We start from the raw sequence: 15732 nt of genomic DNA on the forward strand, positions 1-15732 counted from the left end.
TCTCCGATGCAGAAGTGCCTTAAAGTGTAATACCACTGAGGGCCACTAGGAGCTCCAATAGACTCCCATTGAAAAAGCAAAAAGTCAAGTCAGTAAATGTTTTCCACAAGTCATCATGATGTCATTAGATAAATTCCCTCCTTCTGATCAGTGTTCTGGTGGTCCCCCTCCTGTTTAGGGGCGTGTCTGGTTTAGGTGGGTAGGGCATAGTGTCCCCTAGACTCGTCCAAATATGGTCACTTCTGGCTCCAGAAAAACTCCATTTAAACAAATATAAATGATCTACTTTCCCAGATTGTCCCACTAAATTATTATATTTGCTCTCAACCTAAATTTTGAGCTGTAATACAAAAATCTATTATTTCTTACAACCTGAAGATTTAGAAAAAGGTAATTCTTACTTTTATCGTGACACCACTGTAACCAGCTGTTAACCAGCCTCAGCAAATGTTCTCTACAACTACACTGCAATTTTTGTTTTTACTCTAAATGAAAAAAGTACTAAAATGTGTGTCATATTTTTTTCTGATTTTATTGGAATTTACTGCTAATAAAAAACATAAATAGAGTCTTCTTGGCTCTCCGTCAGCTGGTCATATTTGACTCTATAACGGTCAACTGTGTCACTGTGCGTCCAGTTTGTGACTCATGTTTTGGAGATGTTTTGCAGGGACATTACAAAGCGTGGCTCTGATCAACGATCGATTATGGAGGTGAACGTGTGGATGAGTTCAGCTCACCGTAACAGAGTCTTTGATGTCGGCAGTTCACGAATATCACATTCAGCTCGTGCAACCAAAGACTATATTTCAGCCTTGTTATCGTTGCAGGTTCATCGTGTGGTTCCTGATGTTAACACGGCCTCATCTCAAAGTCAATTTTCTATCAATCGAATTGATGCAACAACAGAAGTTTGGGGAGGTCGGGGAACTCTCTGAAAATAACTGTACACAGCTCAGAGAGAAAGTTGACACAAAAACTGCCCCTCATCATCTGGAGACATCAGCCGGACCCGAACAGAGTGTGATCTGTATCCAGAGACAGAGGTATGAGCCACAATCCATCGAGTCATCTTTATCTGCCGGTGAAGAAACGATCTGAGGACGCACAGCTGAGCCAACACACTCCGTCGTCTGGAGACGACCAGAACGAGCAGGTTCAGCTGGTGGGAGGGTTGCGTAAGAAGAGGGAGGTCGGGCGGCGTCAGCAGCGTCGGAGGTCTACGAACCCTTACATCACAGCAAAACGTGAAATAGACACGCTTTGGCTTCTCTAGGCGTGATAGTTTCACGTTTGAAATGAAACCTACTGCATGCTGCCAGCCATGTGATTTACAGAAAAACACATGGTTAGGATTTGTGATCAAATAAACAGGGTTGGAGTAACAACAACAACTTAAACCTGGCTGGGTGTCTGGGAACATAAAACAACTCAAGAACGATGTCACCTCCCGCACGGCGGTCTCTTGATTGATGCCACCGATTATCAATGCCGAAATATCTCCTTTGTACCGGGTCACATGATCCTTTGTTATATTACTTTTACACAAGTTTCACACTTGTAAAACGTGAAACTGTCACGCCTAGAGAGGGTAAAGCGTGTCTATTTCACGTTTTGCTGTGATGTGTTGTTTTCGCTCGAAGCTCCGTGCACGCAGTTTAAGATCATCACAGAGCGTCTGATCGACGGCTTTACGGACGCACACGTGTGCTGGCGCAGAGCGGCGGGCTTCATATGGATCGACTCAAACAGGCCTCGGCGAATGAAAGGGCAGTTTACTACACCGGCTGCAGAATCAAAGCACCAAAACCCCAGAGAGGAGATCTGGAGCCATCGGCAGCAGCAGCAACCAGAGGAAACATCCCGGAGAGGATGGCCAGTCTCTCATTCATTCATTCATAGCATCCTGGTTTCTGTTCATCCATCACAGCACATACCACATCTGTCTGCTGTCCGTCAGTCAGTCCAATGTGGAGAGAGTGCTGCAGCCAAAAGCAGCCCAGCAGGCAGGTTAACACGATCCACATGTCTGCAGCATGTCCCTCCACTCACCGCGGCTGCAGTCAAACAGAGTGCAGAGCCCACATGTGCAGCGGACTGGTGCTGTCAGGGCTTTTTTTTTTCCTTCCTCCTCCTCCTCCTCCTCCTCCTCCAGCAGAGACACACCCAGAGGTCTGCCGCCCGACTCACCACACAGCTCGCTACCACACCCACCAACTGTTCACCCGGCCCGGAGGAGGACGGAGGACGGAGGACGCTGTTATCTCCGGGAAGTACAAGAATCGTTTTAAAACTACAATCTTAGTGTCACATCTTCCACAAAAGGTGAAGAGATGCAGAGATGCAGGTGAAGACACCTGGAATCTGAGCCAGAGAGAAACACACTGATGAGGATGACAAATGCACAAAACACAATCACGGGTTTTCTCAGGTTTCTGTCGGGCGTAGATGCTGTGGTGGTCAGCAGGACACTTCTTTTGGACTATTGTCATTATAATATTTATTTAAACATGCATTCACAGCCAAATAAAAAAAGAAATCACCAAACATTAGTAAAACCAAGCTCAAAGTGCAGTTATAGTGGCTACAGTGCTGCGAAAAAACGTATTATAATGGCAGGAAAAACCTTGAAATCAGAAATATTTCTTTAAAAAAAAATTGTTTTTAACTCTTCAAACTTTCTGATTCTTTCCAGGTTTACATAAAAAAATATATCAGATTTTTTTTAACACGCTCTCAGATTTTTGGTTCCTGCTATGTCCTTCAGGTTTACACGTCTCAGTTTAATCCTATTGGACTGGAAACCTGACGATACTACGTCCTACCCACCGATAGCTGTAACCTGACTGCACCACAGGCCTGTCAATCAAACAGACACGCCCCCAAAAACAGGTCTTCTTGAATCTTCTTTTCTAATGAATGAGGGATTATTTTCAGATGGACCTCCAGAAAACTAAGAAGAAGGAGTGACTTTAGCTAACAACACCGAGATAACTGATGGACACATTTTATTCACTTTGGATTTGATAAGAGAAGTTGAATGGGAGTCTATGGAGCCGGAGGCTTTTTGGAGCCGACCTCTAGTGGCACTCGCTGGTATTGCAGCTGAAGACACTTCTGGATCGGAACCATTTTTCAGACCTGAAGCTACGAACACTTTTATATCCAGTCTGTAGTATTTAAAGACTGCACATGTGGGACAGACTGAAGCTTCATGTTCTCTCCGAGTTTCACCACATCAGTTGCTGTCAAAGATAATTAGATCATCTTCCATGATAATATATTGTCAGAGTGGTTCTCCATAAGTCTTTTATATAATTGGAGGCGTAAAAACCGGTGCAACAATCTTCTAATGATCTCACCGAGTGGGTTCATTTAGATGAATCAGACCTACAGCAGCTGAAATCAAAGCACCACGAGAGGAGAAGGTTTCAACTGAAGGATTAGAGGTGAGACATCAGCTCCAGTCAGAGTCTCACTGCTCAGACAGATGTTGTGTTAAAGAGCGAAAATCCCTCTGCAAATAAACCGCCTTCGACTCCCATCGCAAATATACACAGTCTAACCATGACAGCCGTTAGATGAGCGGGATAACAGCAGCGGTACGAAGGCCCATAGACCACATGTGGTTTAAATTACGGCGCGGCGGCCGGGCGAGGGTTCTCAGGCCGGCTTTACGTCGCCGTGAGAAGGACAGTCGGAGTCAGAGGCTGCTCACTTCAGATGTTAGACTTGTTGGTAGCAGCACTTCTCATCACACACTCAACATGTCAATCAGCCTTTCTGCACGATCACAACCTCATACTCAACATTTCTACTCACTTAAAGGATTTATCTCTGCTGCTGTTTTAATGTATTCAACTACATTTATCTTTGTCTTATTTTTCCTTATATTTCCCATTTATTCTTTTTTTTCTTACTTTGGCATTAAAAAAAAACACATTTTCAGCATCTTTTAACCTTAACCTTAAACTCGACCACGAGTCAGAAGCCCAGACTGGACTGAATTTATGCCTGAGATATTTATAGCACAGCCTCAGCCAAGATGAGGGAAGTGGATTCAGGTGGATTTACCTTCATGTTAAGTCATCAATCCAGAATTCATGAAAAACTGTGTTGAAGTGAGTTGGCCCGTCTCCACGTCCCTGCTGCTTCTAATGGAGGGCTCGGTTACAGCCGGCTCCTTGTTAGTTATTGGCTTGTTGGTCTGTGATTTGCCGAAGTCTTGCTTCTCAACGTCTGGCCGAAACACACCAGTAGTCAATTAATCAATTATGAAAAAACTATTATAGAAAAGAAAAAAACTACAATTCCCAGTTCACGGTTCCACCAACCAGCTTACATCCACAGCTGTCCACACTCATATCTGTAGTGAGGACTTTGACCGATATATCGGGTTCTGATGGAACGCAGAGTTGTTGCCGTGACAACAGACGATGCTTCAAATCTGGATGTTGCTGCAAAAGAAGCTCCAGATTCTGAAAGCTGGACGCGACCGAGTGTGTTTCAACTCAACAAAAATAGTCAGGATGAAAAAAAGACTGAAGAGAAAAAAGATCTGTGGGAAACAGGCTGAGCACATCTGAATGAATGACAGCTTTGTTCACAATCTGTAATTAATAAGGCTCCAATTATGATTAAAGTTATCCCACATCCAGCTCTGGATAACTGGGTGTAATAAAATGCTACATCTGGAGGCCTGATGTTTAACATCCATTTGCCTCGACGTGCAGCGAAGCCAAGAGCGTCTCCTGCAACCCCCCCAATACATCATCTCAGGGTTCGGACATGTTTCACCTTGAGACCCGCCCTCCTTCCTCCCCAGCTCATCCCAAAATGATCACACAAAAATGAATAGTAGGTTCTAGTTGTATCATTAGATCCTTCAAAATCAGACAGTCATTTTTAATCAGCAGACCTTGAAGCCTGACTGAGTGTTTAAGGAAGGAAGAGATGAGCAGCACCAGTTTTAATGAACTTAACTGTAAACCTGTTACGTCCAGTTAAAAGTCCAACAGCTGCCTGTTGGACCGTTTGGAGACGTTTGCCTTCAACAGCTAAAAACAGATTTACAATAAGAAGAAATTCACAATGTTCCTCAACTAGAGAGAGTGAATCGGACTCGAAACCAATCAAACAGACACGCCCCCAAAACCAGGTCTTCTTGAATCTTCTTTTCTAATGAATGAGGGATTATTTTCAGATGGACCTCCAGAAAACTAAGAAGAAGGAGTGACTTTAGCTAACAACACCGAGATAACTGATGGACACATTTTATTCACTTTGGATTTGATGAGAGAAGTTGAATGGGAGTCTATGGAGCCGGAGGCTTTTTGGAGCCGACCTCTAGTGGCACTCGCTGGTATTGCAGCTGAAGACACTAGCTACACTTTTCAGACCCTGATGCTACGTCCACTTTTATATAAAGTCTATGGACTGTATATAAACTGTCCCTGATGAAGATCCAGTTCCAGGCACCAAATTTCTGTTTACTTTCAGTCAAACTTAAAAAAAAAAAAAAATCCGTTTCAAATCATTTAAGCAAAAAAATCTTTGTTTTTTTGGACTTTTTTCTCGACATCTCTACACCGAAAGTGTAAAGCTAGAACGAGCCGCAAAAGTCACATCAAGTTTGAAACACACTAGAATTATCTTCTAATAACAACCACAACATCAATGGGAAAAATTGTACAACTATAATCAGTTTTAATGAGTTGTATTTGTTTAGAAATCAGTTCAAAGGAACCACTACTTAAACAATTATGAGCACCACAAATAAAAAATAAAAAACTCCTTTAAATGAAAAAAAAAAAACCCTGTACAAACTGTATAGTGAAGATAAATATAGATGTGTGCAGGCAGATCTTTAATCATCCACTTTTTCCCAAACCCACACAGCCATCTGACCTTTCGGGCTCCCACCACCCTGGAAACTACATCCTCTGTTGGGGCGCGGAAACTTGGCCGGTTTAATTTTTTAAGGGCGGAACGGCGGCGGCACGGAGGAGGCAACGATGAATGAACACAGGGAGAAAAACCATAATCCTCCCTGAGGGGGCGTTTATCAGAGCCAACACATCCTTAAACACACACACACACACACACACACACACACACACACACACACACACACACACACACACACACACACACACACACACACACTGAGATGATGAGTCCTTGTTTCCGAGCCGTTTAATGAAAAACGGTCCGAAACATAAAGTCAAATGCTTCATACTGAAAAACTACAAATCAAGCAAACGTGTTTTTACTTCTGTTATAATTAACGTCCCAGAACAGTCGAGGCCGTTCATCCCGAAGCATCACACACACACACACACACACACACACACACACACACACACACACACACACACACACACACACACACACACACACACACACACACACACACACACACACACACACACACACACCCCATCAGACAGCAGAGCAGGACTCAGTCTTTCACCTCACTGTGGACTCACCACATGTACGGACTCCTTCTCTGCAGGAAGACGAGCGTTCGCTCTAAAACTCGATGACTCGTTTACGATGAGGAGAATAAGAGGAAACTAACTAGAAAGAGTTCAAAGAGGAAGTTTCATCCCGAACCGACACTCTTCACTGCGACTTGGATCTTATGGTTTTTTTTCCGAGTTTTGCGCATTATTTTGATCAGTTACGTCTCAAATTATTCAGACGTTGTTTTTCTCCACGTAATATGAATCGAGGTGATCGGACATGTTGTCGATCAGGAGTCTCCAACTGTGGATCAATTTCATCATTTTTTATGTTTATTTATTGAACCTGTCCGGGTGAACGACGCGATGAATTGACGAGTGGACGGTCGAGGTTGAGGCTCCGCCCACGGTGAGACACGCAGAGATCAGAGGACACAAACACAGCAGAGACTCTCACTCTGAGCTGGAAACAAAAACGGCTGCTCACAAATCAGGTCAAATAACATGAATACAATATTTATCAGCGGGATTATAAACTGTGATTTACATCAGTTTCGGTAAAAATTCTCTTCGACATGAAAATAATGCCGGCAGAGAAAGTTTTGTATTTAATTTCGGAGATAAAAAAGAGAAAACATGACGACTGAAGCGTTCCTGGCTGTTTGTGTGTTTGGATCCTACATTTCCTACATTCATGGAACCAACAGTATCTCGTCTTAAATTCCCAGTGTGATAAATTCCCACGGGTGAGTTTCATTTAGCTTTCCTCACTCTCTCGTCTTCCTCGTGTCTCGGTTCCTCCCGGCGGGATGAGAAGATGGAGAGCCGGTGTTTACCACAATGTTTCCTCAGGTGGGATTTATTCTTCATGTTCGTGTCTTCTTCTCCTCCGTGAAGCGTTTAACATGCAACACGTGTCCGGCTCACTAAAACCTGACTCCACTAAACTCTTGGAGAAGTTTGTGGTGACTCTCCTACCCAGAGTGCATTGGGGGTCGGCGGTCCGCAGGCCGGCCGGTGGAGGGTGCAGTGGTCTCTGGCAGCCTCCGGGTCCCCCATCACGAAGGTCATCTGTCTCACAGCACCCTGAGGACACCGAGAGGAAGACGAGGTCAAAGGTCATCCACGGATATATCGAGGGTAAACAAACAAACAGAAACCTGCAGCTGAGATCTGAGAGATCGAATCAACCGGCTGGATAATAATAACAACAACAATAATAATAATAATAATAACAACAACAATAATAATAACAATAATAATAATAATAATAAAAATAATAATAATAATAATAAAAACTAACAAGCAGGTGACATTAAGCAGCTCGACGTACATTAAACGGCGTCTCGAAGCCCTCCAGACTTCCTCCGACCATCAGCAGGCCGTCGACGGAGACGTCCTGCCAGGGATACGCCCAGTTCACCCTCTCGACCAATGAACAGTCCACGTACACCTCCAACCAGAGCGGAGACACTCCCAGAGACACCCGGTGCCACCGGCCGTCCCACAGAGACGCCACGGAGAACCTTGGTTTCAACGAGGACAGACGGGACGTCAGCGAGGGAACTTGTGTATTTGTACATATCGATTTAACGTTGTGGTCGGGAGGTTTGTTTACTCGTATTCTCGGTGCTGCGTGGAGATGAAGGTGAGCGAACGAGGGCCGACGCGGAGCTGCAGGTGGACGTGATGCTGCGAGTTCAGCAGAGTCACAACGCTGCTCTCCTCCTTCTGGGAGCTCTGCAGCTCCAGCAGCAAGCTGAAGTCATCGGAAAACCTGCACACACACACACACACACACACACACACACACACACACACACACACACACACACACACACACACACACACACACACACACACACACACACAGAGCTGGAGTCAGGACGTGGTTAGCCTAGCTTAGCATAGACACTGGAAGCAGGGGGAAACAGCTAGCGTGTCTCCGCCTTGGGCTCAAAAATACACTTTCAAAACAGTGAATAACTTCTTTTCACCGTCAACTATCTTATCTAATTTGTTCATCAATTAAATGTCTTTCTAACAATTCCTTCTTTTGCCAAAAACCCAAATATTTGATCTCCTCTAATGTTAGACAGGTTTTTTTTGGGCTTTTAGAAAAAAAAATAAAAAAAAATAACAATAACTTAATTTTCCAAATGATTTCTTTCAATCCACAAGTTGTTTTTATTGTTTAATTTGAGTTGGGAGATGTGTTTTATCTTTGGACAGAGCCAGGCTAGCCGTTTCCCCCTGCTTCCAGTCTGTATGCTAAGCTAAGCTAACCACATCCTGACTCACTCAAAGTAAAACACAAACAAAAATCAACAAATCATTTAATCTCTCAGAAAGAAAGCTGAGTGTCAGATTTCCCGAAAGGTTGAACTATTCCTTCAAGAGTCGGATTCTCGCAGAAGAAAAGACGTGTCGGCGTTTATCAGTGAAAAGGAAAGTACCGCGGTCCAAACGCCCGCCGTGCGGCCATCACCCGGCCGGTGTAGAGGCCGACGTGAAGAGACGGACAGCGCCGACCGTCCGCCGACGAGGACGCGTCGCTGTCGTTGACCATCGGGGAGAAAAACTGCAACAAGTCCACTTTCTCTGTTGAGAAACCAAAAACAACACGGAGAAGTGGTAACGACCGATGACGTAAACTCACTCACCTGTCACTCAAACAAGCCCCGCCCTTTAAACTTCGTACGGTTGTCCAAGTCGAACGAGGAAATTAATACAGAAAACAAAAGTGTTTTTTTCTACCGGGCTGTAAACGTGTTTATTTCTGCTGTGAAGTTTTAACGTGGAGGTCTGCGACTCGCTGCTGGAGTCCTAGTGGTCGTTTCAGGAACTGCAGGTTTTGGCACTTCATTTTTCAGCCCCAGAGGTTTTCAGCTTATTCTGATAATTCAGACTGTTTCTAAAAGAGTTCGTAGCTTCAGGTCTGTAAAATGGTTCTGATCCAGAAGTGTCTTCAGCTGCAATACCAGCGAGTGCCACTAGAGGTCGGCTCCAAAAAGCCTCCTATACTGGGATGTAATCAACAGCATTATTACTGTGAGGACTGTAAGTGTTTAGAAACCACGTACACATTCAGTAGCCTGAATAGTAGCCCCCCCCCCGTCCCCCCCCACCCCCTCCAATGACCGAACCCTTGAACTTGTGCTAAATGCCCCCGCGGAGCCGATGCAGTCATCTACCCTGGAATGGCAGTGAAATCCAACACCCAGCGAGGTGAGGAGGAGGAGGAGGAGGAGGAGGGGAGAGGGGGTGATGAAGTCTTAAAACAGCCTTCAATCATAATCTCCGTGAACGAGCTCAGCAGCACTGTAACAGCCGTGGATAAAGGAAACACATGACGGCGGACCGACGGGGAAAAGACCGTCCTGCTTTAAAGAAAGTCGTAAAGTTTTCACCAGAGACGCTAAATGTGAAGCAACAAAGATCTCCAAGAACTTCTCATCAAATCCAAAGTGAATAAAATGTCTCCATCAGTTATCTCGGTGTTGTTAGCTAAAGTCACTCCTTCTTATTAGTTTTCCGGAGGTCCATCTGAAAATAATCCGTCATGTGACCTTGACTCCGCCCTCCCCGCTCCTCTAACGTGTTGCGTTAATTTCTGAGGACGTGAACAACCACCGCTCCAAACAGATGCAGGTACATCTCCGGTTCATGATTTTAAAAAGTTAGTAAATCATCGAAAAAAACAAAACGGCTACGTGACAATCTTATTTTATTTAAAAATAATATATTTTCTCTTGTCTTCGGTTCTGACACAAGGTGGCGGTAATGCACCTAAAAGCTTTTTTTACTAACCGCCATTAGAGCAACAAAAGAAGAACATTTGACGACCGGGCTGCTACAGGTGAAGCTGCAGGTTATCAGTGTGTGTGTGTGTGTGTGTGTGTGTGTGTGTGTGTGTGTGTGTGTGTGTGTGTGTGTGTGTGTGTGTGTGTGTGTGGGAGGCATTTCTTCATGGGGGGGTGCATGTTATACCTGCAGGTTTTTTAGTGAGTCGCTCTGTAACCAAACTCACCACAAACCAAAGCCGCCGATGCAGCAGAAGAAAAAGACTTTCTGAAGTAAGTGAGGAGACGATGAGCTCCTGCAGGAGGAAGACGGACGGCCATCTTGACTCCATCTGTTGAGAGGAGACGAGATTTGGACTTTAACTCCGTCCCGGGCGGCCGAGCCAAACGCTGACAGGTTCACGGAGAGTAAAAAACCCAGAAAACTCCCGTCTCTGCAGACGATTTTTCATATTTCACATTCGTACCATCGGCCGACGTTGGATCGGTTTACAGCCCCGTTTCCAGAGCAGTTGCTGGAGTTTTGAAAGTGAAATGTGGTCCCGTTCTTGCCTGATACAGGATTTCAGCTGCTCGACACTTTGTGGGAACTTTTCCAACCAGAATGTTTCTGCTTCTGTTTTCATCACCAAATAAAACTCTGTTCACCAGAGGAACAGGAACAAGAGGAGAAACAGGAAGTGACCTGTTTAATGTGGTATTAACATTAGAATTTTAGATTATTTTTTTTAATGCTTATTATCGAAGGATGTATATTACTGGATGTTAAATGAGTTTTCTCCTCACGTCCAGTTGTCAGAGACGTGTCTTTGTTTGTTTCATCCAGCAGGTCTATGTGTTGAATGAACATGAATTAAACAGCATCTAAAGCTCTTATTTTGAAAGGCTGATGAAAGCTGTGTTCCTTTTTTTTTTTTATAAAAAGTGTTTTACTTTTAGCCATTTTCTAAGTTCAATAAATAAATAAAAATATTTTAAAACAAAAATATTTCTGTAATGTGCAGCAGGATTATTATCAAAGGAAGTGATTACATATTTATTCCTTTATCAGTTAGTGCTTAAAATTTTTTATTTAAAAAAATGTAAATTAAAGAAATTGAACAATTATTTTCTGCAAAAAACTCTCAACTATCTACAAAGTTACATTGCAATTTCCAAATCCACCACAAATCGATCACAAGTCAGCATGACGTTGGTGAAGGACGTCGTAGCTGCAGAGGAAGATGAAGATGAAGATGAAGAAGATGAAGAAGATGAAGAAGACTCTGATTGACAGCGACTGCGTGACTTCTGCTTCTTCAGCCCGATGACCGACATTCACTCATTCAGGTAGACGAGCTTTCACTTTCAAAATTCTCCACATTCTTCACCGAGTCTGAGCCCTGAAATATTTCCCTCCTGGAAGAAGAATAATGAGCCGTGACGAGGCGACTCCTGTAACTCAACACCGCTGCAGACCTCCGTCACCACCAAAAGAAAACGGAAATACATTTTAAAAAAACTACAAACTGCAGCGACGCAAGAAAAATGAGCAGAATCGACTTCTGAAATGAAAACGACCGAGATGGAAAGCCGACTCGTGTTCTTCCACGTCGGCTGCAGACGAAGAAGCGTTGACGGAGAGTTCGTCTGGAGGTGGAGTTGAAATGATTTGACTGATCTCAGGTGAGAGGAACATTCCTGGAACACATGGATGAACTCTGACTCTGAAAAGTGAGACCAGACCGTCTCCGACGTTCACCAGGATCCTCCTTCTCCTCCGGGACGCTTTTAAAAGCGCCTGAAGGATTTCGGGGCGTCTCGTGATTCTTTGCTTTTTACGGCTCGACGGGATCTTCTTGAAGTTGCCACCGAAAGCGACAAAAACCGCATTGATCGTTGAAGTGGATTTGCCTCCTGATGGTTGCGTACTTCCTCCGGCGGCCGTAAAATTTGCAGCTCACATCCACGTTTGTCCAGATTCCCCAGATATCGATCACGTGACGGCCGGAAACTGGCGAAATCTTAAAGAAAATCCTTCGAGTCGAAATCCACACTGAAAGATTTCAAACGTAGTGACGCCTCAGACGCCTCGAATTGCTCAACAGTGGTTGGGTGGGTTGCCGTGACAACCGGTAACGAGATCCTTCGGTTCAGAATGAGCGGCGATAACCGGTGAACCCCCGACCGCTTCGTGGGGCAAAAATCTGCTTCGTGAAACATCTGCAAAACTGGTGACATTTATAGCCAATAAAAAAAAAAAAAAAGAGCATTGCGCTGTTGTTGTTTCATTTTATTCTATTTTATTTGTGTAAACTGTGTAAATTGTTTTATATTTTTATTATTGCTTACCCTGAATCTGCTGTAGCGTCGGGTCAGGAGACACCAGGTGGGTTTTTTCTTTGACGTTGGCGGGAGTTGCGCAACCGTGAATTTGTTCCCCAGAGTCAGACTGTCAACACCGAGTTCCACTGGGAACCTTCTGAGGCGTCGGAGGGTCGTTAGCGTCGTTAACTCGAGTTTCCCTGTTTTGTAGCGCAGTTAGCACTTTGTCAGCTGTTGTTTTTTGGCCTTGTTGATACGTGACGTTCAGCATCGTGGGGCTTCGTGATGGAACATTTTACTTTTCTTATTTTGCTTCAGTCCATAAATTCTGCTCGGTCGGGGATGAATCCAGATTTCCCTTCAGACCCGTCTGTCTCGGCTTCGTTACGTTATTTGTGACAGTGATGAGTCTGGCGTTCGTACACAGAGACGCCGCCGCCGCCCTACGGCGAGGCTTCAGCCATGACAGGTGAGTGACATTAATTACCGTCCCGTCTGCTCCTCGAAGGCTCGGCCCGGACTCGGACGGCTGCCGCGGCGCTTTGATGTGACACGAGAGAAGAAACACAGATCGGCTTTCTGCTCAGCGTCTCCGTTAAAACATCACATCAGATATGACGGAGCTTAAAAATGAAAAAAAAAAAAAAGGACAACGTCTCCGGCACACATCAAAAGGAGGAATTCTGTCAAGAGGAGATCGATCTGTTCAGGCTTTAATGACCCGCAGAGACTCAGAGAGCTGGACGTCCTGGTGGTGGCTTCTAGTCCTCAATACCACCGACGGCCACTAGGGGCTCCAGTAGACTCTTATTAGAAAAGCATCAAGTTCTCTCCTGAAATACAAAGTCAGTAAATGTTTTCCACGAGTCATCATATTAGATAAACTCCTTCTGATCAGTTTCCTTCTGGAAATAACTCCAGCGTTCATTAGATATTGTGTTTTGGGGGCGTGTCTGGTGTGATTAACGTGCATATGGGTGGGGCTTCAGTTCTCAGTTTGATCCACCCCCTTTGCTCCTCCCCCCCTTAGCTCATCCAAATATGTTCACTTCAAACAAATTTCAATTTCAACCGATCTCCACAATATTTCCAGGAGTTTTACACGTTTGTAACAGTTCCTGTGATTTCTCCAAAATAAAAGTTCCTCATTAGAAGCTCTGCTGAAAGTGTCTCAGCACCAAGACTTTCCAAAATAAAATCTGCTTCATCAACACAAATGACTCCTCGTGTACAATCAGCGGCTCTTCATCCTCTTCTCTCGTCATCAAAACAAACCAACAGCAGCTTTCAGAGTCCTTGAGTGTCCAGACGGAGGCCGTGAAACTGTTCTTAACCACAGAGGGAATTCTCTTCTTCAACATGTGGACAGAAACGGGTGGATTTGGGAACTACTGTATAATAACATTATGTTTCAGAGTACGACTGCAACTAACGATAATTTTAATTATCCATCAATCGAGCAGATCTTTTCTCCATTAATCAAGTCGGTTTTTTTGGTCTTTAAACTGTCTGAAAATGATGATAAATGTCGACCAATGTTTTCCCAAAACTGAAGGTGCAGCCTGAAATGTTTTGTTTAGTCCACCAACATTCAGTTTGTTGATCATAGAGGAATAAAGAAAGAAGAAAAATAACCCAAAATGATGAATTGATCAGAGTAGTTGGCGATTTAAAAAAAAAACCCCGATTAATCAAGTCACCCATGCAACAACAACAACAACAACAACAACAACAACCTTTAAACTTTGCCTTTTGCATTATTTATAATGCACATTTTAAACTTTCATGGGAGTTTCACTGCTGCAACAGCGGCTCCCGGTGGAGAAGTCTGGGAACTACAAGTCCAAGAACAAGTCCAGAGCTGCAGCTGCAAGTCGTCTTTTAAAGAGTTCAGAGGACATGTCTGAGAAATATTGAACATAAACAGCTCAGATGAGGACGTGGAAATAATACATGTATTTATTGTAAAAGAAAACTGGAAGATACTCTTTGAAAAATGCAGGTCAGAGCAGTTTATAGAAATATATGCTCAGTGTGGTATTGGATCTGTTTTGGAGACTATCATGAACTTCACGTTGCATTATTTCTGTAATAAATTAATATCATCCGGTTTATTTGACTTTATAATATATATCTTTTTAATAGAGGTGTCTCACCTGTCCGCCATGTGTCTCCATGTAACGGCATCACGTCCACAGCACGTCCCAGTATGTCGATGTAAACCAACAGAAACTGCACTTTGCGCACTGAAAACATGGCCTCGCTGTTTGGCGGCTGGACCGTCAGACACCGGACGAACAGGCCGACGGGAGCTCACGTGCCTTTCTCCGGTAAACGGGTCATCGTTGGTTTACCGACTGCTCCGCCGGTGTGCTCACCATCTCAGGTGATGCGCTTGGTCTCCGCTTTTATTCGCCGCGAGTCAAGCTGGCGAGACTTTAAGAAGAGGGGGAACTTCCGGTGAGAAGTTTCAAAACAAAAGTCTGAACGTGACGGTTTTGGTTAAATGCGGTGCTCAAAGTGGATTCTACGTTTTACTCTTTGGTGTCACGTGACTTTTTCTTGCGCATCATACTCTTTTCTGCCCCCTTTCATTACATTATATTCATAGTGGACCTAAATAAACTACATTACCCAGCAGGCACTCTGGGTAGCTCACCTGTTGTCTTTCTTCTGCCTGTTTTTTTTCTGTTAGCCACAATTTTAACAGTTTGAACTCTGGAGCTCTTATGAGAAAACGTCTGACGTCACCCGTCATCATCTGGATGACGCAATTTGCTGTGTCCTTTTCAAAATAAAAGCCCTTCAGCGTTTCATGCACAATCCAGCCCCGTATAAGGTTTTGACCTCGTTTTGTTGGTTGAATACTTAAAATAGTTGTTCCCTTAAATTCAATAAATGTACGTTGAGAATATCAGAAATATCTGGAGTATTTTGTAATTCACTCTTTAGCCCCTGAGAGCAGTTTCAACAGTCACTTACTGGATGTTTTTCTCTGAGCTTTCAAACGCATCTTGAACGATTTAAAGAAGAAAAGTCGAGTAAAATGTAAACGAGACAGTTTCATTTCATTCTTTTTTATTTCAAGGAACTTTTGCGTCATACAAAATGTTAAATGTAGAAACAACAGCAGAATTCAAAGTCTGGCCAAGAAAACATAA

The 15732-nt window shown here is 43.9% G+C and overlaps 1 protein-coding gene across 1 annotated transcript in view; it reads right to left on the minus strand.

Moving 5' to 3' along the window:
- Positions 1–14933, minus strand: part of LOC138633699 (collagen alpha-1(II) chain) — a 42111-nt gene extending 27178 nt beyond the window's left edge. The window contains exons 1-5 of the mRNA XM_069720082.1: positions 14728–14933; positions 8921–9065; positions 8083–8241; positions 7798–7990; positions 7443–7550 (exon numbers count right to left, since the gene is read on the minus strand). Coding sequence (XP_069576183.1) covers positions 7443–7550; positions 7798–7990; positions 8083–8241; positions 8921–9065; positions 14728–14827 — 705 coding nt within the window. The 5' untranslated portion in view covers positions 14828–14933. The remainder of the gene's footprint in view (positions 1–7442; positions 7551–7797; positions 7991–8082; positions 8242–8920; positions 9066–14727) is intronic.
- Between the last annotated feature and the right edge of the window lie 799 nt (positions 14934–15732).

The sequence above is a fragment of the Brachyistius frenatus genome, unplaced genomic scaffold (genome assembly GCF_029030835.1).
Source record: "Brachyistius frenatus isolate BFR_SWC_R1_liver_20210118 unplaced genomic scaffold, ASM2903083v1 Contig_231, whole genome shotgun sequence".
Lineage (NCBI taxonomy): Eukaryota > Metazoa > Chordata > Actinopteri > Embiotocidae > Brachyistius > Brachyistius frenatus.